Genomic DNA, 25,908 nt, shown 5'->3' with positions numbered 1-25,908 from the left:
GCCCAGGTGCTTCTTGCTGAGGATGGTTGTATAGCCTCTCCATGCCCATCCGTCCTCTGTCGAATGGGGGACATCATACCCACCCAACGGGCCATGTGAGGCGTCCGCACAGTCCTGCACTTGGTTCCTGGCACAGCCCTCAGCAAGCACTCAGAAAGTGTCAGCTGTGGCCCGAGTCAGCTGTGGCCTGGGCTGTGGGGGCCAGAGCCTGTGGCCCAGAGGAGGTTCAAGGCCTTGAAGGCGCCAGACTGGGGAGGCAGTCCAGAGAGAAGACAGCATGGCTCCGTGGGGCCAGCAGAGCCCCTGCCGTGTGCTGGGAACACTGGGCCAAGTGCGGCACTCTATCCTCAACGGGGACAAAAGGGGCGGGACCCTGAAGGGGCAGCAAGGAGGCAGGCAGGGCACTTGGTGGCCCCCCAACCACCTGCATCTCAGCACCCTCATCTTCAATGGGCTCCTGTCACCTCAAAAACCCATCATATGGGCTGTGGGGGAGGGGACAAATGTGGGACCAAGGGGTCCCTTCCCATCCCCCACCTTCCTCCATTCCATATCCCCCTTGTCCCCTACACACAGCCTCTCTTTACTCTCCAGTCAGAGTAACTTCTCCTAGGTCCCCAAACACAGCCGCTGATACCCCTCCATCCTTCTGCTCACACTGTTCCTTCTGCCTGAACTGTCCCCAGCTCCCATCTAGCTGGTGAACTCCTGGGCATCCTTCAAAACCCAATTTGGATGACACCTCTACTACAAAGTCTTCCTGTTCCGAAGAGCCCCCATCTCTCCCAGGAGCGGGGTCAGTCACTTCCTCATCTTGTCTGTCTCAGTCATATGAAGTATCACATCAGACTGCAGTCTAGTTTAAGATAGTCTCTGCCTACAAGACTGGACATTGCCCAGGGCAGGAACTAGGGCATCTGCAGGTGCCAAGAAGAAGAGGGACACCTTTTTGTTTGCATAAAAGCCACTGCCAAGCTGTGTGCCTAGGGCTACATCACCCTAGAGGGGACATGCTTTTCTAATTTGCATGAAGCATCGGGAGGCTGAGGGTGACCCTGGATATGAACTAGTCAAGTTGATCAAAGTGGATCAGGACAATGGAGCTTTGTACTGTGGCTGTGCCCCTCTTAGCTGTGTGACCTTGGGCAAGCTGCTTCGGCCCTCTGTGCCTCAGTTTCCTCATCTGTAACCTACAGAAGTGGTTTCAAAGAGCAGTCAGTGTGACCAGATGAGGCGGGAAGCGCTGGGCAGGGGTCCTGGAGAGGAGGAAGCCTCAGATGGTGGCGGTGCTCACTGCCGCCACCACGTGGGGCCAGGGAAGAATCTGTGAGGGACGTGGTGGGGCAGACAGGAAAGGGCAGGGCTCTGAGGGGTCTGGTCTCCCAAGTCTGTGGCTCATGGGCCCTTGGCAAGTGCCTTCCCCTCCTAGAGTATAACCCCTGCCTCACAGGGATGCAACAGGGACAGTGAGATGAGGGTGACACACAGCAGGTGCCCCTTAAATGACTGCTCCTTCTGCCCCAAGATGGGGGCTGAGCCTGCATGGCCAGGGTACAACAGGTAGAGAAGCCACAGCACCCCCTGGGTCTCCCAGTGCCTCAGGGTGCCAGGGATGAGGTGGGGCCCAAACCCCAACAGTGCCTCGTGTCCCCCCACCCAGCCCCGCAGCCCACCTGCCTCCTCAGAGTTTTGAACCAAAGAGGGTCTGCGTGCCACCTCCATCGGAGTCAGAGTGCTGCCCCACCCTAGACCACCCAGAACCACCCGAGCCATTCTGCTCTGGCCCCAGAAGGTAAACAGGCAAAAGTAGCTGGAAACTAATTGCAAAATTTATTCCAGGGCTGCGGGGGCTGGGGTGATTCTTAAGGGCACTTCTCGTTTCAGGGCTGTGGGTCTCCGGCCTTGGCAAGGGCACACATTTCAGGGGGCAGAGGTGGGGACTGAGACAGGGTGGTGGGAGGCAGGAGGCAGGAGGCAGGGGTGTCCAGTCTCCTCCAACTGGGCAGGCTCAGCACAAGCTGCAACAGTAACATGAAAGCGGGATGGACAGCAGGCACCCAGCCGGGGACAGGAGACAACTGAGGCCTCTCCCTGGTGCTTTGCCCTGGGGAGTGTCTTTCATGACCTAGGGCAGGAGGCCAGGGAGCTGAGGGCCAGCTTCATGGGTTTGCAGCAACGGGTTGGAGCCACAGAAAGGGGATCAACAGCGCTTTCCCTGATCTACAGGCCCATGCCCCCTCCCAAGTTCACTTGCATTCCCACCCACAGAGACTTGAAGCCCCCAACAGGGCGTCCTGCTCTTCACCTGGTGGGTGGAGGGCGGGCAACAGCGCTTCTCTGGATTGGGGCTGGGGCTCAGAAGTAATGACCCAGCACCACCCCAAGGGTACTTGGTAGGCGAGTGTCTGGGGAGAAACCATCAGCTGTACTTAGTGGCAATCCCCAAGCCCCAGCTTCAGTCCTCAACTCTGTCCCCTTCCCTCCATCACACACACACCTTTCAAGGAGTGTCTAGAAGCTTAAAAACAAAAAAAAGGGGGGAAAAAAACCTCTTGACTACAACCTTGCAGATAAATACCAGCCTGGGAGGGCCACCTCTGGGTGGGGCTAGGATGTCGATTGTACCAAACGTTCTCCAGGTGGGAGAGGGAATCAGGGATGCCTGGAGCAAAGTTTTTTCCCTGATGATGTATCAACGCTCCCTCTTGCAGAGGTCAGCTGGGGTAGAAGGGCTAGGGAGGTCCTGTTGTCCTAACCAGTCTCCTGGTGTCCTCTAGGGCCCAATAGCCCCTCTCAATTTAGCAAACTCGGTTATCCTTAGTTTACAAAACAGAGGATCTCCTTCCTGGTCTCTATGGGGGGGAACACTGGAGACCCTCTCTCCTCCCCCAGTTGATACCTGCTCAACTTCTCCCTGTCTCTGTTTTCAGGAGAGGAGGAAGGGATGACCTCTGATCCAAGGGACATCGAGGCCCACCAGGGAATCCCGAACCTCCTCCCCGGACCTGCAGGCTTCAGACTCCAGGAGAGAGCTGGGAGCCAGGGGGTGGGGGAGGGGGTGGTTAACAGCCACCTCCTTGGGGCACTCCAAGTAGCAGGCAAGTGCCAGTGGCCACCCCACCTCCGCCAAGCCCTGCCCAGCCTCACCCACCTTCCCAAACACAGTGTCAGAACTCAGGGGCAGCGGCCTTTGGGACGGGGCTGGGGTTCCTGCGTGGGCATCAGAAAATGAACCATGTGGAGCCAGCGGCAGTGGCTGCGGCCCCGCCCCGGCCCCGCCCCCAGTCCCGCCCCCAGTCCCGGCCCCGCCCCCGGCCCAGGCTCAAGTCTGCTTGGCTTGCAGCATCTCGATGAGCAGGTTGTTGCGGGGCATCTCGTTGCCCAGGTGCTTGTGGTACAGGTACTCCTTGGCCTGCATGCTCAGCGCCCGCACCTCCACCAGGCACAGCAGCAGCTGCTGGAACTTGTCCCCGCAGTGCGGGTAGTGGCACAGGGTGTAGTCGAGCAGGGCGGCGTTGGCCTTCTCCTGAGCTTCCTTCACCAGGGTGTGGTTATTCAGAAACTTCAAATCTGCAAAGGTAGGCTCTCGGTCACCATCGCACCACCAGCCATGCCCATCAGGACTGGGCCAACACCGTCACCAGCATCACCAATACCACCTTCCCTACGACCACCAAAGACACGGGCATTGCCACCATCAACCATGCAACATGGTCACCCCATTGTCACCGTGTCGGCATCACCATTGTTGTCACCCTGGTTGACAAACACCACCATCGTCACCAATACCCACATGCCTGTGTTTTTCATAAACGTGGCCACCGCCACCATCAACCACCCAGTCACAGTCACCTGTCACCACCATCACTGCCATCATCATCACCACTGTGGTCACAATGAACAAGAATCATGAAGCCCATCACCAACCTCCCTGGGAGGATCCCTGGGCAGTTATTGAACCTCTAGGTTCCCCATCTGTAAAATGGGGGTGATGACAGTACCAACTTCACAACATTGTCCTGAAAATTTAGGGAGCGGCTGTGTGCAAAGTGCTCTGATGAACAGTATCTGGCATGTGAGAAGCTCAGTGGGTCGGGTTAGCTGGCGCCACAATAATGCCATCACAATGGGAGCTGCTCTCACCGCTGTCATGGTCAACCATTGCTGCCATAACCAACACCATCCCCCTGGCACGATCAAAGCCATCTTGTCTCCATCATCACTGATGCCTCATCTCCATGACCATTGCCATCCGCATCCCCACTCTGCCACCATCACTACTGTCACCCCATCATCACCACGCCCACAGAGGTGCACTGTGGGTGGGAGGATCCCATCTCATGCTGCAACGCATGAGGACTGGTGGCCCCATTCTAGAGGACAGCTGGCATGTTCTTTTAGTCTCCCCTATGACCAATAGAGAGGATCCAGTACCCCGGGGAAGGACTCTCATGGGGCCATGGGGGAACATGCGCATTCACTGCAGGAGTGCAGATGGGTTGACATCCTGATTAACCTATTGCAAGCTGAAAATATCGTAAGTCAAAAAGCACTTACTACGCCTGACCTGCTGCACATCATAGCCTGGCCTGCCTTAAATGTGCTCAGACCACATTACCCTAGAGTTGCCAGAATCATCTGACGCAAGCCTATTTTACAATAAAGCGTTGAACATCTCTTGGAGTTTACTGAACACCATGCTGAAAATGCAAAACAGAAGGGATTATGTGGGTACTCCAAGCACGCTTTCTGCTGATTGCATGTTTTTCGATTTCTGCAGGACCATAAAGTCAAAAAATCCTAAGCCAAAGCTCATGAGTCAGGGGCCATCTCTGCTCGTGGTGGCGAGGAGGTGGCCTGGATGGCCACGTGGTGGCTGCACCCCAAGGAGTCGCGTGCAGTAGGCAGAAGTCAGGAAGCCCACACAACGCAGGGCAAAGGGACATGTCTTTAAAAGCCTGGGGCTGGCCGGGCGCGGTGGCTCAAGCCTGTAATCCCAGCACTTTGGGAGGCCGAGACGGGTGGATCACGAGGTCAGGAGATCGAGACCATCCTGGCTAACACAGTGAAACCCCATCTCTACTAAAAAATACAAAAAAAACTAGCCGGGCGAGGTGGCGGGCGCCTGTAGTCCCAGCTACTCGGGAGGCTGAGGCAGGAGAATGGCCTGGCCCCGGGAGGCGGAGCTTGCAGTGAGCTGAGATCCGGCCACTGCACTCCAGCAAGGGGGACAGAGTGAGACTCCGTCTCAAAAAAAAAAAAAAGCCTGGGACTGAGTGGAAAACAAAAATCACAGAGGGAGGTCAGGACAAGATCAATAAAGCTCAACCATGTACATAAACTAGAAATGCTTGTTGGCCAGGTGCAGAGGCTCATGCCTGTCACCCCAGCACTTTGGGAGGCCAAAGTGGATCACTTGTGGTCAGTTTGAGACCAGCCTGGCCAACATGGTGAAATCCCATCTCTACCAAAAATACAAAAAAGTTACCCAAGCATGGTGGTGCGTGCCTGTAATCCCAGCTGCTTGGGAGGCTAAGGCTGGTGAATCGTGTGAACCCAGGAGGCGGAGGTTGCTGTGAGCCAAGATTGCACCACTGCATTCCAGCCTGGGCGACAGAGGGAGACTCTGTCCCTGAAGGAATAAATAAATAAATAAATAAATAAATAAATAAAGCTTGTACACAAAGCAGATGTGCTTTGTGGGAAGATAGGGGCAAACAGGACGACCCGCATTAAACATCAAGGAAGGGCTCCTTTTGGGGAGGGGTGGAGGGGTGTGGCTCTGCGTGCACCAGTGATTAAACAGAGGAGTGCAACTGATGTGTCCCCCACACCCGAGGTGAGGTGCCGTGAAGAGACAGAAAGCAAAATGTCTTTGGAGTGAGACAGACGTGGGTTCAAATCCCAGCCGCCGCTGAGGTGCAGTGCTCACTGCCCTGACTTGACCAGCCTTCCTCCTCCCTGGAGAGGGAGAGTCTGGGTCAGTTTCTTGTCACCCAAGTTCCTATCACAGCTTGCAGTCCTCGTTCAGCTCCTGGGCAGCATTTCTAGCAGGTGCCCAGCCTGGGGGCGCAGGGTCAGCAGGAACCCACAGAATCTGTCCCCAGGCCTCAAAATCATCTGATGCAAGCCTGACCTTGCCTGGGATGGGGTGACCAGTGGCTCAGAAAATGGTCATCCACCCACTTCTCCTCCACCCCATCACCACCAGCCCTGCAGCTGCGGGGGCGTCCAGAGGCAGCATGTGCAGCCCTGGCCCCCTAATCCCCCTTAACACCCTCTGCGCCAGGAGAGCGCCACGCTCCTGGCAACCCTGATCCCTGGCCGCCCCCAGCACGCCTGCTGAGGCCTGTGTTGTCCAAAGTCGGATTTAGGGAAACCCGAGCTGGGCCTGGGGGCGGATGGCAGGACCTGGCCTCTATCCTCCCACCCCAGCCCCAGCTCCTCATCCTCCCTTCTGAAGTGATCACTTCCCCAGGGTCACCATTAACCCTTAAGGCACCTTTATGTCAACTACATGGAAGTTCCCCCCTGTCCAGAGAGATACTGCTATATCCACCCCAATGCCTCCTGGCCCAGGTGCTCTTGTGCAGTGAATGACCTGCCCAACTGTATGGAGCAGCCCTACTCCCTAGCCCGGCCTGCCCCAGACATATTCAAAGGTCATGGGAAGTCATGCCACCTAGCTGGGCTCCTGCTGGCCCCATCCCCGTCCCATCTGCCTTCACTCCCCACTGTCCCGGGCTGAGCAAGTCTCCTGACATTCTCTTCTGACAATTCATAATCGGGGTCCAGAGAGGGACAGGGACCAACTCAAAGCTACACATCAGTAAAGGGTCCTGGAGGAAGCAGCTGGAGGAGGGAGGACTGGCCAGGACGCCGCAGTAGGGGCAGGGGCAGGAGGGGGCTGGGGAAGAAAGACCAGGGCCTCGGCTTTACTGGGATTTACTGTTCTCAGCAGCACTGCGCTAGGGACACCGAAGCGGGGTGCGGGGGTGGGTGCAGAAGGAGGACAGGTTTCAGGGACGCCCCCACCCCCAGTAGTTCTTTGGCCTCCCAGCTCTTGGCAGACTGGAAACCCCCACTGCCCCAGAGAGGTCAGCCACAGGGCTGGGGGAGGGAAGCACAGTCGCTAAGGGAGCGTCAGCGGCTACAGTCCAGAAGCCCAGATCCAGTTTCCTGGGCACCCTCCAGACACCTTGCACCCAGCTCAGTTCATCTCAGCAGACATCCAGACAGGCAGGGCAGTGCATCCCCAGGGCTCAGGGAACCAAGGACCCCTGAAGACACACAAGGTGCTAGAGTCTGGATTGAAACCCAAGTCTCGGCCGGGCGCGGTGGCTCAAGCCTGTAATCCCAGCACTTTGGGAGGCCGAGGCGGGTGGATCACGAGGTCAGGAGATCGAGACCATCCTGGCTAACATGGTGAAACCCCGTCTCTACTAAAAATACAAAAAAAAACTAGCCGGGCACGGTGGCGGGCGCCTGTAGCCCCAGCTACTCGGAGGCTGAGGCGGGAGAATAGCGTGAACCCGGGAGGCAGAGCTTGCAGTGAGCCAAGATCGCGCCACCGCACTCCAGCCTGGGCAACACAGCGAGACTCCGTCTCAAAAAAAGAAAACAAAAAGAAACCCAAGTCTCTCTGACACCAAAGCCCAAGTCTCCCAGGATAGGCAAGCAGGACTGGGGCCCCCTGCCCAGGAGCTGGGTCAAGCTGGGATGCCTGTTCCTGCGGGATTGGACATAACTTTATGTCCCATGCAATCCATGAGTCCTGTCCAAGAGCCCCCACCCCTGGGGTCCTAGGTTTCCCCCAGAGAGGCTACTCTGGACTCTATACCTGACTTCCTCCTCACCTGGAAACCTTGTACAAGTCACTCCCCTTCCCCAAGCCTCCCTGGACTCCCAGTCTCTAAAGAGATCATTGTGAAGATTCCAGCGGATAACAGATGTGACGGTGCCAGCAACCCACAGAACACCACACCGTTCTTCCAGCAGACACGGGAGCGGGGGTCAAACAAACCTGGAGACGCCCCCTTCATGTGTCAGAGGTTCAGATCCCAGCTTTACAACCAGCTGGGTGACCTTGGGCAAGTCACTTCCCCTCTCTGAGCTGCAGTTTCCTGTCATCTGCACGACAGGGGCAAATTCATCTCTGCTTCACAGGGTGGCCAGGGGCTGGCTCTCATCTGCATGCCCAGCTCTGGGCCCCAGGCACCCGAAGGTTGGAGACGGGCATGTTGGAGAGGAGCCTGCGCTCCCCAAGCCCGCTCAGCTCCCAGCACTCGCGGAGGCGGAGGTGGGAGGGAGCTGGGAGATGGCGCCCCCACCTCGGAGAGCAGCCCGCTAGCTCTGCAGAGCTGGGGGCCCCCAGGTTCTCAGAAAAGCCCCCTTTTCATGGTTTAATTGAATATTTGAATAATCCTTTCATTCCAGCGAGGCATAAAGAATGTTGTCCCAATAGCGGTAACTCAGGCAGGCGCCCCCGCGCACAATGGCCCCTCGAGTGGGGCTGCTATTCAGGCCGCCTTTTGTTGGCGCGGAGCAGTGGGTAAATTGCAAACGCTTAAGGGAATGCTGCTGCCGCCGCCTCAATGGAAGTCAGGAAATCGAATGTTAGGTCAATCCATTAAGCTTCGATTAAGTCCTCGGCAGAACAATGCCAGCCGGGCCCATCTTCATAAATACCGTGATTGCCAGGAGAGAGGCACTAATTTTAATTAAACCTCCTTACCTGCCTCCGCGCCCTCCCGAGACGGCTATTTAGACACCAAATGGCACCCTTATGCAGAGGCAGGCGCGAAGGAGGCGCTGAGTGAGCCGCAGGGCGGTGGGGCGGTGGGGCGGTGGGGCGGTGGGGCGGTGGGGCGGTGGGGCGGTGGGACGGTGGGGCGGTGGGGCGGGTGGAGGGACACCAGCACTCACAGCCAGGCTGTCCGGCCCAGGGCGGAGCCGCCACCGAAGGGGACGCCCTGCGCGCCAGCTGGAGGTCTGCTGGCAAGCGGCGGTCCCTCTCCGGGTCCCAGTTTCCCTGGAGCCCCAGCTCTGGTGGTCTGGGTGGGATCAGGAGAGGAGCCCTCTGCTCCAGACCCTGGAATCTGCTCCAGCCCAGCTCCAGGTCTAGCCTCTGCCAGGGCTCTGGGCTGCCTGCCTGCCATCCTTTTCCCATGCTGCACTTAGAAGGATCTTGATAAAATGCAAATTTCATCATGTTGCTGGCTGCTTCAAGTCCTTCCCAAGAGAAAGTTCAAGGTACCAGGCCCTGGCATTCAAGGCTTTGCCCAGCTCAGCTCCTGTCCCCTCGCCAGCCTCCTCCCCACCCCGTCCCCACCCCTACAGCCACACAGAACTTTCAGGATTCCCGGAACTTTGCACAAGCTGTTCCTTGAGTCTGGAAAGCCATTAATGCCGCTTGTTTTTTTTTCACCCAGAATGCTCTTACTCATACTGCTAAGCCCAGCTCAGAGCCCCCACCCCCCAGAAGCCTTCCCTGATAGCCAAGTGGTGCTGGTTTCTCCTCTCTGACCCAACCCTGATCACACTGAACTGATGGGGTTCCTCTTCCAACCTGGAGCTGGCCAGCCAAAGGCCGCTGCGGCCCCCCACACCCCTTTCTCACTGCTTGCCATCAGCTGGGGTCCTGGAATCTCCTCCCGTTCCTTCTCTGGTACCCCCAACCTCACCAGGTTCCTGGCTTGCTGGGCTCAGGGCTCACCCACCCACATCAGCCAGACTCATGTTCCTGTGCGGAAAGATAAGGCACTGTGCCAGACACACAGCCGGTGATAACGATAGAGACTGTGAACATTCATTCACTTCATTCATTCACTTATGCATATGCACACTAACTTAATAATGGTGATTATGATTAAAACAATTCTGGCACATACTTCCCAGGGCTCAGCCAAGCGCTGGGCACTTTGGGGAATTCTCTTACTCAATCCTTGTAACAAGTTAGGGATTAGTAGGAGGGTCACTCTACAGATGGGGAAATAGAGGCTCAGAGAGGGGAGTGACTTGCCCAAGGGCACACAGCCAGAAAGAGACCAGAGGCCAGATTTAGAATCCACTCCTCATCCCTACCTAGTTCCCTTTCCTAAGCACTGCGCCACCTTGATTCTCACACACACAGCACGCATGCGCACACACACACCCTTCTCCCCGCAACTCAGCCTGTCCCAGCCCAGCACTGGAGCCTCTCCCACCTCTCAGGCCTCAGCTGCTGCATCTGGAAAAAAAAAAAGCTGATGACCAGCACGACATTAGGGCGGGGCACTTCCAGTTTTGAGCATGCCCACACTTGGACCCAAGAGAGGAGGGATCAGCTCTGCCATCTTTCTTAAGCCCCAGAGAAGGAGGAGTCCTGGATTCACCCCCAGCGGCGGCCAGAGCTATGCCCAAGGCTTTGGTGGGAAGAGGGGCTGGGGGCCAAGACACTGTCCCTGCTTTTCAGGGGACACCCAAGGACAGACAGAGCCCACCCTCCACCCACCCCTCCTTAGGGCCCTCCCAGTGGCCTTGTGATGGCAGCCAGGTCAAGAACTCTCACCGTACAAACCACCCAGACTCCTGCGGACACACACTCCAATTCTAGGTGCCTCCAAGCACCACTCTCCGCCACAAATCCCTCATGTTCCCAGATCTCCTGGTCCCTCCCCAATCACACACAAACTCTTCACACAGCCTAACACTTAAGAAACCACAAGCGTGTGAAAGTTCGTCGTTTGCACATGCCAGCACACACACATGCGCGGAAACAGAGACAGACGTTCGCGTAATTCCTGCAGGTTCCATGCCCCAACCACACAGACCCCCACCACGCATGTCTGTGACTCTATCCTGTGCCAGCCTGCTGAGTCTGGCAGGCTGCGGGTAAGGTGCTGCTGCCGGCAGAGGTAGGAGGGAACTTCCCCAGCTGCAGCCAACCGGGTCTGGGCCCCTGAGGCTCCTGCAAGGATTTCAGGCCATAGCTCCTGCAGAGCCCTGGCTGGTGTCCTGAGAGGTGGCTTAAGGTGGCCTTGCAGATAAGCCCTCCAGTTACCAGCCTGTTCTGCCAGAGTTGGGAGACCCAGCCCACCGCACCCAGCCGCATAGCATGGAGGATGTCACCAATCCCGCCCGAGCACTGGGCTTCCCACTTTTCATTAATCCCCTCTGCCTCCGCAACACTCCCCACTCCTCCCTCTCTCTGGCAGGCACGCCCTTCCCAGACTGTGACTATAATGCCAGCCACCAAGACAATATCTTAATCCTGCCCCCTCTCCAGGTGATGAAGCACTCACTCATCTCTATTCCATCGCATCTGCATCACTGCAAAATAATTCATCCCCCAGAAAACTCCTATTCATCCTCCAAAACCCTGCTCAGATGTCCGTCTTCCAGGAAGCCTTCCAGAAAGAGCTCTTGCTCCCCACCCAGGGTTCCCCAAGCCACACCCATCTCTCTGTCTCAGGCCTAACCACCCAGGCTGCAGGTCTCTTCTCGATTGGCAAGGGACAGCTATGTCCTCAGCATCGCCGGGTATGGGGAGGGCATTGGTGACGGCTTGCCAGGGAGTGAGGGTGCAGACTGGAGTGCCCAGGCAGGGTTGGGGTCAGGAGGGCAAAGGGAGGGAGACCCCCCCAGGTGCTTGGGGAGTGGGGTGGGTGGCCGGGCTGCACTGGGCCAGGACTGCTCTCTGCCTCTCCTCCACTTTCTTTTCCTCCTTAGCACTGGTCACAGCTGTCCCCCTATGCCTGCCTAATCGTGTTAGGAACCTACGTCTTCCTAATCGTATTATGCTCATGATCCCCCCTAGAAAGGTCAGCATCACGACGGCTGGGCTTTGGGGGTTTTGCTCACAGCGGTATTCCCAGTGCCTTCTCCGGTGCAATTGCTCGGTGCCTGTTTGTAGAGTGAATGAATGGATGCATGCGTGCATGGGCAAAGGGGTCCGGGCCCCCAGGAGCTACAGTCAGAACTGGGGCCCCCTAGATCCAGGAATTAGAGAAAACAGGGACCCCAGGAGCCTGGAATACCAATCCCAAAGTCACATGGGCCACCAGATGGGGAGCCGTCCCCATTTAAGAGCCAGGCCCTGGCCGGGGGCCCTCAGACCTTTGTTCACTGAATGAGTAAGGGAGGGGCCTTTCTCCCCTGTGGCTCCTTTGTGGCCACTCTGGCCGTAGCAGGGCTACCTTTCCAGCCTCACCCACCCTCCCGCCCGCCCCTGGCTGTCTCCGCCTCTCTGTCACTGGAGCCGCACTCACCCAGGCTGAAGAGGATGATGAACTTGAGGCAGACAAACTCCTGCCGGTCCAGCTGCAGCGCGAGCAGCTGCAGCACCAGTTCCTGTGCCCGCAACACCAGGCTGTGCAGCAGCGAGCCCGCCTGGGCGGCCACCGTGGTCAGCTCCACCTGGGGACAGAGGGCACGGGGTGGGGGACAGTCAGAGGACGTGGGTCCAGGCAGGGGGCTCTCTGATGGTGGATAGAGGGCTGAGGGCATGGATTGGAGGTGCAGGTCAGATGGGCTGGGGTCAGGAGGGCCCAGCCTTGGCACTGAGCCAGGCACAGGTGACACCTGTGCAGCCCCGGGGACCCTGCCGGGCCCACCCTTCCGAGCTGTCCTCAACCCGCCAGGCCCAGAGCTGAGGGTACCCACGTCCTGCCCGCGTCCACCCCTCCTTCACACACAAACCCCAGCACGAGGCCCAATAGCACCAGCAGTTCAGAGGGGACCTCTACATGCTGGGAGGGGAGGGGTCAGGGGAGGGCGGGCCTGCGCAGGGACACACAGACGCCATCCACGTGGCTGCCCAGAACCCCTACGTTCACACCTAGATGCTGGGTCACAGTTCAGCCCAGAGTCTCACGCGCGCGCACACACACACGAGCGCAGTCATGGGGTCGCCCACTCCATGAAGTGAAGGCACACACATGTGCACACGGCCACACCCGCCCTTGTATGCTCACACAGCAACACACACGCCCATGTATGTGTTCACAATTACGGGTTGATGGGAAGACAGTGACACCCACACACTGATGTGTGTGGAGATTTTGCACAATAAAACACAGGCAGGCACACACACACAGGCCATTCCCATGGCCACAGAGACTCAGCCGGCCTGCCGACACTCACACCGCATGCAGACTGCAGGCACCTGCGCCCACAGGGAGCCCCAGATATACCCTCTTGGGACCAGTGCTGCCCGTCCTGTCCTCCTGCCCCTGATGGCCTGTGACACCAAGGCGAGAGCTGGAGGTGAGGAGCAGGGGCCTGGGGGCGCTGGAGCAGTGAGCAGAGTCTGTCTCCCCCACCCCACAGCACCCACCGACCCCACGGTCCCTCCTGTGTCCCCACCTGGGAGTGACGCTCCTGCCAGCAGGCTGGACCCTTGCCATCAACCCCCTTCTCTGCCTTCTCCCTCCCTCTCTTTCCCTACAGCCCGTCTCCCCGGGTGAGTCCTCTTCCCTGGCTGTGTCCCTGTGTCCCCGCCCTGGCCCCCACCTCCCATCTGACCCCTCTGCCTGCCTCCTCAGATGCTACCTGGCCATGTCCCTCCTCCTCCTAAAGCTCTCCCTGGACCCCTGCTGCATCTGGACTTTCTACTTCCCAGATCCTCATTTCCTGCTCTAAGGGGCCCAAATTCTCTGAGCTCTCAGGAGCCCTTTGCCTATTCATTCATTCATTCATTCATTCATTCATTCATTCAAGATTTAGGGCCTGCAAGGTTTTGTCCGCTAACTCAGCCCTAGCAACCCTCCAGCCTCCCTGGTCTGTCACCTCATGCCACCCCATACCAGCACCAGCAGGGCCTGGGGGCTCCACGCTTCCACCCTCTCTGAGCCTGTGGTGGAGGTGAGGACTGCCCCCCTCACCCCAGCCAACTCCAGTGGATTATTTCCAGACCCAGGGCCACCATCACATCCTCCTCCATGAACCTCTTCTGACCATGCCCACACCCCCTGAGCTGCTCCCCAAGAGCAGGGCTCCCAGCAGCCGGCGCCTCTCAAGCCTGGACCAGGGCTGCTCGCAGAGGGGTCAGACCAGTGGGTGCCCCATGAATGTGGGGAAAGGGCTGATAATCAGGGTGCCCAGAGTGAGCCCCAAGAGGCCTGGGTCCTCCTCTCCGAGGCCCTGAATCCTGGAAGTGCACAGCGGGGCCGGGGCGGGGCCCAGGGGCGGGGCGGGGCCCCAGGGGCTGGTCACCTCCTGCCCGGTGACCAGCAGGATGCTGCCCTCCTTGCCGTGCTGGACCTGGCGGTAGATGTGGTCGAACACCAGCAGCTCGCTCCAGCAGTTCTGCAGCAGTGTCATCTGGTCGGCAACCTGGAAGGAAGAGGCACGCAGGGGGCCGGGCTCCAGCCAGGGTCCAGGTCCAGCCACCTTCTTCTAACCCCTTCTCCTCCCACTGAGACCCAACTGGGCGTGCGGCCGGGGCGAGTTAACCTCTCTGTGCCCATCTACCCGAATGTCTGTGCTATCAAAGTGCAACAGGGGTCTGGCCAGTTAACAAAGGGGTGTTTGGGGCTTGAATGGGCCAGGCTTCAGGCCCCAGCTCTGTCTTCGGTATGACTTTACATAAGTCCTGGTAATCTTCCGTGCCTCAGTTTTCTCATCTGTACAGTGGACAAAGTACTGAGCGGACAGTCCGGTACATGTTAGGTACGCCATACATGTGACTAATGTCCATGGAGGTACTCTGCAAAGGACTCCTACAAATGCATGGCAAGATTATTATTAATTTTAACATTGTCCGCATTTAAAAACCTGTGGTCAGTTACACCTCTGGCAGCCCCAACTGCTCAGACAGAAGCCATGAGGAAGAAACCAAGCGCTTCCCCCCAGGCCTACGCAGAGCTCTCAGGCTCAGGAGAAGGAGGGAGGTCCCACCTGGCCTGCGGTCAGGCCCAGGGCATGAGCAGGGGGGCGGCAATGGCCTGGCACCTGAAGCAGAAACGAACAGCGACAAGGGGCAATTCCGAATGCCCAGGCTGCGGCCAGAGGCACTCGGTGCAGGGGCAGGGCCAGCCCCTGTTTGGAGTGTCCTTTGACTCTGCAGGACTCAGAAGCAGAGCCAGGGATCCCCTGGCCCCAATCCCTATTTTTCAACTGAAGAATATGCCACCCGAAGAGGACAAGAGACTCTCCCAGGATCACACAGAGGCAGGACCAGGCCAGGGCCACGGCTGGCATTCCTGGTCCACAATCTCCACTGTGACAAAACGAGCCCTTCTGGGTATTCGGAAGCACACTGAGCACTGCACATGGGCCTGGGCAGACATAGCCCCATCCCTCTTAGCCTGTGCCACTCCTCAGCTGGCCACCAGCGACCCAACAGACACTTCCGGCGCACCTTCCTGGGCCGTGCCCTCTGACGAATGCAAACCATGACAGCGAACAGTCATTCCACCGCAGCCCTACAGCCCTGCGAGGTTTGTCCAGTCACCACCCGCGTGACAGAGAGAAGAAACTGAACAGAGAGGCCACACAGCTCTGTCTGGTTCCAGATCTGCGCTCTTAACCACTAGCTGTGGAAGAGGACCTGTCACTCACCCGCCTTGCCATCCAGGAGTTCCTGGTCTCTCGCAGGCTCTTTGCCTCCTCTACAAATCCCTACCTCATCCCTCTCCTTCCTCGAGGCCCTCCCCACTCTCTGGATGCAGAATCTGCAACATCTCATGGCATCAGTTAAATGCCTCTGTCTTCGCCAATACCTGTGAGATCTGGGGAGGCAGAACTGGTGTCCGGCTCTTCTCTGGGCCCCAGAGCAGAGGTTAGAGTGGCTGATGAATGGCAAGGTTCTCCCCAAGACAAGCACAGAGTGCAGAGGGATCACTCCCCACCTGGGGCCAGGGGCTCAGAGGGGCCACTCCCCACCTAGGGGTGGCTCCCAGTCAGAGGGGAGCTGGCCCAAGCCTAATGAACAGGAGATAGAAGCCTCCCCCCTCCTCTCTGTTCCCCTTCTCTCCTGGGGCCTCCCTGGGGCCTGTGTCCTCAGGCAGACAGAGGGGGAGAAAAGGAGAGGGAAAAGTCAGGAATTGGCACACAGACCGACGTGGTGGAGAAGAGGGAGGTCTATGTCCGTTCCCTCCATCCCCATCTCACCTCTGGGTCCAGAGCTCCCTCCGGCTCCCAGCAAAAGTTTCTTCCCAGAGCCCCTACCATGGGCCCCCAGGCTCAGTCCTGGCTGGGTCCAGGAGAGACTGAGGCCTGGGCAGGGGCTGACTCAGCCATCTCTCCGGATCTCTCCACAGAAGTGCCGGCCCCCATGGAGCTGCGGTTTCCAGGAGGGAGCCAAGGCTCAGAGAGCACCTATTACCAGACACGGTGCCCAGTGCGGTACAGGACACCTCACCCCTGCCCTGCCGACATTCTGCCCACATTACAGATAAGGAAACACAGCCTTGCCGGAGGTGACACTCAGGCTTCAGGCAGCTGGGCTCTGCCCAGAGGTTCCTACCGGCCAGGACTTCTGGGGACCCTGGGAACCTCCTGAGACCCGGATAGGAGGGGCCTGCCCAGGGGTCACACTGGCAGCAGGAAAAACTCAGGCCCACCTTGGGTACCCAGGTGGTCGCACAGGGCCAGGCTTGGCACCCCACCCCTCGCAGGCCCACAGGAGCAGACACCCTTGCGCCCAGAATGAAGGCACAAGGGGGTGGGGAGGTGGCGGAGGAGCGATAAGGGGTAGAATGAGGAGATAAGCCACGCTTCAGGCCAAAAGCAGATGGGTCACGGTGACCCGGCTGGCCCAGCCCTGGGAGCAGACTCTGTACCCAGACCTTAGACCCTGGATGGGGCAGGCCTGCCCGGTGGGGCTGATAGGGGTGCCAGGGGCAGAGAGCCACAATATGGTCCCTGAGGCTTTGGTGCCCCATGCCCTGTGTTCGAGTCCCCGTCCAGCCATGCACTGTCCACCATGCATCCTCCACCCTAATTTCCTGTTCTGGGAAGAAGGAAATATAATTTCTCTTTTTTTTGGTTAAAACATAAGAACACACGTTGGGCTGTGTGGGAACTGGTGGACCTGCTGTTGGTTCTTCCGTGGATGCTCCCTGGCTGGGATCCCACCTGCCCCTTGGCCAAGCAGGTCTTGACTCACTGCTTTCCTTGGGTGGACAGATGGATGCACAAAGACACCAAACTCCAAAACACTCCCCACACAGATAAGAACGCGCACGCACGCATGCACACACATACACACACCCCTCTTTTTATTTAAAAGAAAACCACAGGGCCATAGCTGCCAGCCCCTCTGCATGAGAAAGCAGGTGGCTAAGAGGTTCCTTTAACCAGAGAGGGTTGGTTTTCACTTTCCGAAGGTCCCTCCCTACGCTAAAGGCTCCTCTACCCTCAGGCCTCCTTGCCACCCTGGGAACAAGGACATTTGCAGCCCCAGCCCTGGGGTCTCCACCAGCCTGGCCTGTCTGCTGGGCCCATCAGCCATCCATCCCTCCTGCCAGACTGCCACAAATCTTCCTGGAGCCTTGGCGCTCTGCAGGCTGCCTCGAAGACCACGTATTTATGGGTGCCGAGCTGACCTCCCTCCCAGCAGGGCCCCTCTGGAGCCCCCTGGGGTCCGATCGGTCTGGCTGTGAAGGCCGGCAGGCTGTGTAATTCTCTGGTGGCTGACACACCGTGGGCTGGCCGCCGTGCTCTGCCGGCCGAGTGGTCAGTGAGGTGTCATTTGTCAGCCCAAGACTGACAGTTACTGCCGCTTAAATGAAACCGTCTATCTGGGCAGTTAAATCTGCTGTCAGTGGGGGCCTCGGAGCTGGATGTTGAGGGTGAACCGATGTCAAGATGGGTCACTGGGCACTCCTGGCCCCCACCGCCCCCCCGGGTCCTGCCTTGCATCCTCCCAGCCTGTCCTTTGCGGTAAGTGATCAGACAGGCTGACTGCCTGGGCCCTGGACACTGCTGCCCACCAAGCAGCAGGTACAGGTGAGTTTCTGCCACCTTGCAGGGAAAAAGTTGCTTTATAAGCGCAGGACAAAGTGGCCCCAAGACGGTCCCGGAACAATCGTGCGCTCAGAGGAGCTTGGGTCCAATGTGTCTCTCCCTGCTGCCTCCCCGCCCAGGCCTGCATTAAACAGTGTGGCTAAGGGGAAGAGAGGAAGGACGCTGCGACCTCACTTCGTAAACTGCCCGCGCTCAGTCCTTCCCCTGTCCTGGCTCACTAACCCCTTACAACAGCCCAATGGGTGGACATTATTTCAACTCCTCCCATTTTCAAGATGAGGAAACTGAGGCCCAGAGGAGTGAAGTCACTTGCCCAAAATCATACAGCATGTAAGCGACAGAGCTGGAAGTTGACAATAGGCCTCTCTGATTCTAATCTTTGATAGTCACTTCTGTGCCACTATTGGATCTAACATGCTGGGATTGTGTGCGATGGAAAAATGGAGACAGAGGGATCCCCATCCCAGTTGGGAAAGAAGATATGGGAGGAAGATCCCAAGAGGGCATTTAGAGCCCAGCATCAGACACAACTGGGTCCCTGGCACCCCTGAGAGCTCAGCTGAGACTCCAGGACTCCTCCTGAGCAGCAAGATGTCATCAGCATCAGAGGGCTGAGTGGGCCTCTGCTCAGAGTCCAGGCTCTGTCAGGGGAGCCCCTCCCCGACCCAGAACCTGGAGCCCCAGCCAGCCCCAACAGGCCATCCATCACCCACTGCCCAAGGACCCACTCCTGGTCCAAGCTCTGCTCTGGCCCTGCCAACATCTCCAGCCCTGCTTCACAGGCCCATTGGAACTCCCAGAACACAATGCCTCTTCACATTTTGGGGCCTTCGCCTCTGCTGTGCCCACTGCCTGGAATCCCCTGAACCTTCTCTACTTTCTAGAAAGGCACAGAACTGTTCTTTGACTTCCTTAGAGCTGTTTGCTCTCCCCCCGGGGTTCCCTCTGCCTCTTCTGTGGCTCTCAGAGCCCTGGGCACCTCACACTGGCATTATCTCGGTACATGTCTGACTTCTCCTCCAGGTTGGCAGCTTCCTGGGTCCAGATGATTTTAATGTCCCCAGTGTCCAGCCCAAGGGTTGCTCCACTCTCAGAGCCAGAGAGCCCCCTCTTCTGTCTGCTAAGATGTGCCCTGTCTGGAGGTGGGGAAATGAATGATCAGCCAGAAGGGACACCAGAGTCACACACTCCCCTCCCACTTTTCTGCCTCCTCACCTCTGGGCTTTGCAAAGAGACACCAGCCCAGGGCCCACTGGACCAGTGGAAAAGAACTTCCACATGGTTGACGAGAGGTGCTCTAAGGGCTGGGCTGGTACTTATCTGCAAGGCCCCTTTACAGAAGCTGGTGACCACTGTTCATAATCCCGGGCTCAATTCAAAGACTTTGGGAAGGGGAAGCAGGAAGGTTTGGACCACGGAGAAGCCAGAAGCAGGAAAAAACACTCAGCAAAGCTGGGACAAAAGCCCTTCCCATCCTGCGTGAAAATCCCCGGGAGACTAGGAAGGCGGCCAGAGGAAGTGCCCTGCCCCTCAATCCAGGGTTCTGGAAGGCCGGGAATGCCCTGCTCCTCCTCCTCCCCTCTGCACAGGGGGTGCATGGGAAGTCTGGAGGGAAGCTAGCAACCAACCTAAGGGGCTTGGGGTCCTCATCCCCACCAGGACCTCCAACCATGAGCAGAAGGCAGGTGGGAGTGTTCAAGACCCTGCCTTTTGCCTCATCCATTAGGTTGGACCAGAGAGGAGGCAGTGGTGAGAAGGGGCTGGGATGAGAAACTCACCCCATGACAGACACATGGTACATCCCCAGGCCTCAGCCATGACAGGCCCTCCACAGTGGAAACAGTAGCCACCACCATCAATCCTCAACTCCCAGATGCCCAGGCCCCAGTCCCGTGATGCCCCTAGGGCTCGGAGCACCCACCCCCGACCTGCCAGCCAGGGCAGGCAGTGCCCCCAGCCCATCCGGCCTCATGCCCCTGGAGGAAGCCCAGGCCCAAGTGGCGTCAGCACTGACAATGCTGCTCAAGGCTGCAGTGGCCCCAGAAGGGGGGGCAACGGGCTCTGCTGTTTACACCCAGCCCCAGAACAGCCAGGGGGGCAGCCTGGGTAAGCCAAACACCGATAGCCCTGGGTGAAAGAGTGCCTGAATCCAGGCCAGGAAGGGGCAGGCCTTGGCCAGCTGGAGGGGTCCCTGGGGAGGTCTCAGAGAGCCAGGGCACTGGAGGGGCAGTTCTGGGGCCTCAGGCTCTTCAAGCCACTAGGTGGGAAGACTGGGAAGTTCTTTCCTGCTGCTTTCCTGATTACTGTAGCTTCGGGTACCTCAACCTGGGGGAAAGAAGGCTATGCCATAGAGGAAGGCTGCCTTGCCAGGGAAGATCAGTGGCAGACCCTGGAATCCCTCACCCACCTACCCACCTAGCTCCCTGAACACACACACACACACACACGACCATCCAGCAAACACAAGATTTGCAAAGGCAGGAGGATCTTTCACCTCAGCTGTGAAGGAGAAGGGCCCACAAATGTCCCAAACGCTAAAACACTAAGAGCCCCCATCTGTGTGTGACGTTGGAGGCTGGCAAGGATTGGCAGCCTCCCTGAATGGGAGGACAGGATGGGCCGGATCCCCTTCCCAACACTGGGCTGAAGGCTGGGGAGACAAGACAGTCTCCCAAGGACTCAGCTAGTCCTTTGAGGGAGCCCAGCGTCTCAGAGAACGAGGAAAATGCGTACCTAGAGAGCCCCAGAACAGGGAGCCCCAGAGAATGAAGGAGCTGCAGAGACACCAAGAAGCCGAGAGACAACCCGCCAGGGAGAGAGACAGTAGGAAGAGACACAGGCAGAGATCAAAGCAGCAGCAGCTGTGAGAGGCTCAAGGAGGAGAGAAGGACAGGGAGGGAGCGGGGACCCAGGAGGCTGTGATGGAGTGGAAATGCTCCTTAATGTCCCCAGGGTGGCCTCCGGGTCCCCAGCTACTGCCTGAAGCCAGTGGGCAGGATGGCCCTATCCGAAGGACAGTTGGGCTAAGGCTTGGGCAGCTGGGAGGACCATGATGCAGGGCCAGCCAGGCGGGAGGAGAGACTTACCTCCAGCTCCTTGAACACCATGCACCTGCGTGCCCAGTCCACGATGGAGATGAAGGTCTGGTCGGCCATTCTGCACAGGAGGCCAAAGGCCGCCGGCTGGTCGGGGCGGCTTTTGGTGGGCTCCTGCAGGCAGCCCAAGATGCGGGCCCGCACCTGGTCCTCATCTGGCTCCAGCTGCAGCAGCTGCAGGATAAGCTCAGGCACATTGGGCCCTCCAGAGAAGGGCTCTGGATAGCCGTATGGCAGCCCAGGCTGTGGGGGGCTGGCGTAAGGCTCTGGGTACTCAGACTTGATGGCACGGCCAGGAAAGGCAGGGTAGAGGTAGCCAGCCAGTGGCCCATGGGCACCGGGCACAGCCATGGGCAGTGCCGGGGCCCCAAAGTCGCCCAGTGGCCCAGTAGGTGGACCGGCGGCCAGGCCCTTGGGCTCAGGCGCATGCAGGCTGGGAGGCAGCACATAGTCCGGTGCAGGAGGGGGTGGTGGGGGCACCCCCATAGGGGGCCCTGTTTCCAGCTTGAAGCCATTGGCCCGAATCTGTGCCTTCTTCTGCTGTTTCAGGGCCCGGTCCCGCTTGTACATCGGCCCAAACTTGTTCCGGCCACCCCTCATACGGTCAGCGCGCACGGCTGTGGGCAGGGGCAGAGGGTCAGGTTCACTCTCTCCAAGCCACCTCCCATGCTGTCCCACCACAGATTCTTTCCGAACAAATCTGACCGCTCTCTCCCCTGCTCAACATCCTTTCATAGCTCCCACTGACCACAAGGGAACTCAGTCTCCTTTGCCTGGCATTCAAGGCCCTGCTCAGCTTTTCAGGCGATCCGTGCTAAGACCCCTCTCTTTCCACTCCACCTAACTCACCTCCACTCCTCTGTTTGACACATCTCCTTCCTCCTCCACCCTGCTTTCATTTTCCTTCTGACTCAAAAAACATTTTTTTCTCCTGAGCTTGCTGAACACCCAGCCTCAATGTCACTGCTTCCAGGAAGCACTCCTGGATTCACCCAGACGGACTCTACTGTCCTTGCCCCAGGTGCCCTGTCCTTGCCCACTCTTATCATGCTGAGTGGATCATGCCATGTGCTCCTGCGGGCTCAGTTCTGGGCTCAGGTGCCTAGCGCAAGGCCTGGCAGGGAGATGGTGACCGGAAGGGGACCCTGGTCAGCTTTGTTCACCACTGGCCCCAGGGTCCAGCTGTTTGTTGACTGACTGCCTGACTGCTGAGCTCCAGCTGCAAAATGACTCAAGTGTCCTTCACTGGTTGTGAATGTGAAGCCGAGTTTAGAGCTGGCCAAGGCTCTGTGCTGGGGGAGGGGACCTCTCTTGCCAACTAGAAGCTCCTCCACCTGGCCAGGAATGTGTCATCAGCCAGAACCAATAGGTGCATCTCTGCGGCTGGAGTGTGCCCCCAGCGCCTGCTCAGACAGAGCCCCACCCTGGGCTCTGGGTGAAGGGAAAGAGCAGGAGAGAGGGGGTGGTGCTCAGCAGGGATGATGGCTGGGGGGCCACCTGGCCAATCTTCCTTCCCCCTGGGGTGAGCAGCGCTGTGCCGCTCCCAGGCTGCATGGGAGTTTCTGCTGCCCACAGCAGCCAGATCTCTGGCCCCTCGGGACCTGGCGCTAGGGGCATGGGCTCTGGGGACAGGATAGGATGTCCCCCTCCCATCCAGGGGTCCTTCCTCCAGGTGGCAGGGCATGTGGTCTGCCACTCTCAGAGCCACCTGGGGCTTTCTACACTGTTCCAAAACCTTAATCAACCGCTGCGTGTACAGCACACAGTCCAATGGCCAGCCACCTCCAAAAGCTCAAATCTTTCCTGCCGAAATTTCTCTCCTCCTCTCTGGACTGAGAGCTGGGGTTGAGGGTAGGGAGGCAAAGAGGGGGCCTGCGTTCCTTAGGGGCAATTCAAGTGTCCCCCACTGCCCAGCCCCCTCAGGGCCCGGCTAAGAACATGATGGGAAGGAATCTCACTGGCTGAGTGAATAAACCAGAGAGCCCTTCGGATGGACAGACAGACAAGCAGATGGGCAGCTGAATGTGCGGGGGCTGGGCAGCGGTGGTGGGCAGATCTTAATGGAAAGCCTCATGGGCCTGACAGCTAGCCTGTGGATGAACGCCCAGACACCTTCAGCTTTCCTACACCAATCCCCACACTCGCTAGCTGGAGGAAGGCAGTGCCGTTAAGCCCATTTTTCTTTTCTTTCTTTCTTTCTCTTTCTGCCTTTTCTTTTCTTTCTTTTTTATTTTGATGTCTTTATTTTTTGAGACAGGGTTTTCCCTCTTGCCCAGGCTGGAGTGCAGTGGTGTGATCATAGCTCACTGCAGCCTCGACTTTCCAGGCTCAAGTGATCCTCCCGCCTCAGCCTCCTGAGAGCTAGGACTACAGGCACATGCCACCATGCCCAGTTACTTTTTTGTATTTTATAGAGACAAGGTTTCTCCACGTTGCCCAGGCTGGTCTTAAACTCCTGGGCTCAAGTGATCCTCTTGCCTCAGCCTCCCAAATGCTGGAATTACAGGCATGAGCCACTGCATCCCACCAAGCCCATGTTTCAGATGGGGAATCTGCAGTTTAGAGAGGTTAAGGATTTTGCCCAATGTCACCCAGCCTGACTGACAGTGCTGTGCTGGCACTGGGACTTGGCCTCTGCTGGCTAGGGTTTGGTATTGTTGGGAGGATGGGGACCTTCTCACAGAGGGAGGAGCTCTGCAGGTCCTGTGCTGGGGCCCTGGCGGGGGCTGGGGAAAGGGTCATCTCCATAGGGTTCACTTTTGGATACTTCTCAGCCCAACCCAGGTTGGCCTTGCCAGAGTCCCTTCCCGGCCGGAGGTCCACCCAGCGCCAGCGCCAGCGCCCGGTTCCCTTGCAGCGACTGGGCCCTAATGTTGCACGAGGGGCCTTGCGAAGGCCAATGGTGCTATCCCCTCAGCCCCTCTCCCACCCCCACCCCCTACCCGCTCAGGCTGTCAGGGGTCAGGGATCCAGGCCCGCGCGGCGCGCACCTTCCAGGCGCATCCCCACCGTCAGGCACTTCTGGAAGCGGCAGAAGGGACAGCGCTTGCGCTGCGTCTTGTCGATCTTGCAGCTCTGGCTCTCGGTGCACGTGTAGTGCTTGTTGTTCTGCACCGTGCGCTTGAAGAAGCCCTGCGGGAGCTGAGAGTCAGCGGGGCCCCGCCGCGCCCGTCCGCCGCAACCCTGTCTCGAGCCCGCGGCTCACCTTGCAGCTCTCACACGTGAGCAATCCGTAGTGGTAGCCGGACACCTTGTCCCCGCACACGGGACACAGCTCGTCCAGGTCCTCGTCGTAGGAATAGTCCATGCCCGCGGCGTCCGCCTGCGGAGGGACAGCGGTCAGGGCGGGCCGGCGGAGACCGGCAGCTTGGGGTCCCCGCGGCCACCGCCCCAGCGGCTGTCGCTGGTCCGTCGCGTAATCCCCTCGCTGCGCCCAGGCGCTGCCGCCGGCACCCACCGAGCGCCCCGCGCAGCGTCCCGGGGTGGGCCCGGTGCAGTCCCCGCGCCCGGCCTTCCCCGCCCAGGCCCCGCGCTCCCGCCCCGCCTGGGGGCTCCTCCCGCGCGGACCCCGTCGCGCCGGATCTGGGGCCCTCGGATTCGATGCGCTTCGATTCGGATTCGTTTGTCTGAGAACAAAACCCCGATTCTGAGAAAAGGAGATGGGCTCAGCCGCGGGGAAGACGCCAGGGGACCAGGGAGCGGTAGGGCGCCCGGCCCGGGTGTTCTGGGAACCCGACAGAGACGAAGGAGGCAGAGACAGGGTCCGGGCCAGACAGAGATGGGCGGAAACCCTGACAAGAGACAACGACCGACTCCGCGGGGCGCAGACAGGAGGCCAGTCCGAGAGTGCCAGAGACACAGACACAGAGACGCCGAGCTGGAGAGAACCCGGCGGGGACGAGACACTGGGAGGGATGGGGGGGGAGAGAGGGAGAGAGAGAGAGAAACGAGGGGTGGGGGATCGGATCAGATACTCGGAGAGACAGCGGAGGCCCAAGGAGAAAACTCAAGAGAGACCCACGCAGAGCCAGAGACACAACGATAGACGAGAGACAGAGACGCCGAGACGAGAGGAGCCCGGGAGAGACGAGGCCGGAGAGCGATAGAAACACGGAGAGAAAACCTGCAGGCGGAGGTGCCCAGCCCGAGGGTCGGGGACAGGGGACGCGCGGGAGCCCAAGCGCCGAGGCGAGGCCCCGCGGGGTCGGACCCGGACGGGGGCCCTGGCCGCAGGAGGCGGAAAACGACGGCGCCGGGACCAAGAGCCCGAAAACGCGGAGCCGCCGGGGGCCCCCGCGCCGGGAGAGACAAAGCCGCGGCAGCGACGGCAACAGGAGGCACAGCCCGAGCCGCCGCTGCCACCGGGACGTCGGGCGGGGAGACCTCGGGCGGGAGTCGGCGGGCTCCGGGAAGCCGAGCCCGAGGCGGGGGAGCGACCTCGGGCGGAGAGGCGAAGTCCTGAGGAGGGAAGCGACCGGAGCCAGGGCCCGGGACGCGAGAGGGGGAGCGACGGCGGCCGCGGCCGGCCCGACGCCCACCTGGTCGCTCCCGCCAGCAGCGCCCCGCGTCCCGCCCGCGCGGAGCCCGCACCTCCCGGCCGCGCCGCCGCCGCCGCCGGCGAGGAGCCGCACCCGGGCGCAGCGCCGCCCGCCCGCGATGACGGCCGCTCGGGCCGGGGGCGGGGAGGCGGGGGCGCTGGGCTGGCGGCGCGGGGGCCTCAGCTCCCCCCTCCTGCCTCCCCGCCCCCCTCCTGCCTCCCCGTCCCCCCCCCACAGCTGCCGGGACCGCTCCGAGGCGCACCTGGGACCCGTGCCCCTACGCCGCCACCGCGCCCCAAGCCAACCCGCCGCGCCGGGGCCGGGGG

At 59.4% G+C, this 25,908-nt stretch overlaps 2 protein-coding genes across 5 annotated transcripts in view; both read right to left on the bottom strand.

Annotated features, from left to right (window-relative positions):
- Nucleotides 1–25,908, bottom strand: part of PSMB7 (proteasome 20S subunit beta 7) — a 396,085-nt gene that overhangs the window by 128,480 nt on the left and 241,697 nt on the right. The window lies entirely within an intron of this gene.
- NR5A1 (nuclear receptor subfamily 5 group A member 1) lies at nucleotides 1,812–25,908 on the bottom strand. 4 transcript variants are annotated; one of them, XM_050760612.1, is made up of 7 exons: nucleotides 25,845–25,908; nucleotides 24,250–24,366; nucleotides 24,035–24,176; nucleotides 21,036–21,661; nucleotides 14,194–14,313; nucleotides 12,249–12,396; nucleotides 1,812–3,570 (listed from the first exon to the last, which is right to left on the bottom strand). In XM_050760612.1, exons 2-7 carry the CDS (start codon nucleotides 24,349–24,351, stop codon nucleotides 3,323–3,325), a joined length of 1,386 nt encoding a protein of 461 aa, XP_050616569.1. In that variant the 5' UTR covers nucleotides 24,352–24,366; nucleotides 25,845–25,908; the 3' UTR covers nucleotides 1,812–3,322. The 4 variants fall into 4 exon arrangements, with proteins under 4 accessions (XP_050616569.1, XP_050616571.1, XP_050616570.1 ...); XM_050760614.1 differs by having other exon boundaries at nucleotides 14,242–14,313; XM_050760613.1 differs by lacking the exon at nucleotides 25,845–25,908 and adding an exon at nucleotides 25,583–25,671.

Source organism: Macaca thibetana, chromosome 15 (genome assembly GCF_024542745.1).
Source record: "Macaca thibetana thibetana isolate TM-01 chromosome 15, ASM2454274v1, whole genome shotgun sequence".
In the NCBI taxonomy this organism is placed as follows: Eukaryota; Metazoa; Chordata; class Mammalia; order Primates; family Cercopithecidae; genus Macaca; species Macaca thibetana.
This window is presented reverse-complemented; position numbering and strand designations above follow the sequence as displayed.

Bases quoted from the DNA above. Each gene is read 5' to 3' on its own strand.
- NR5A1 (XM_050760612.1), bottom strand. From the start codon at position 24,351: ATGGACTATTCCTACGACGAGGACCTGGACGAGCTGTGTCCCGTGTGC. The intron at 24,177-24,249 runs GTGAGCCGCGGG...CAGCTCCCGCAG, and splicing joins TCACGTGTGAGAGCTGCAAG to GGCTTCTTCAAGCGCACGGT. The intron at 14,314-21,035 runs GTAAGTCTCTCC...TCTTCCTTCCAG, and splicing joins TGGTGTTCAAGGAGCTGGAG to GTTGCCGACCAGATGACACT.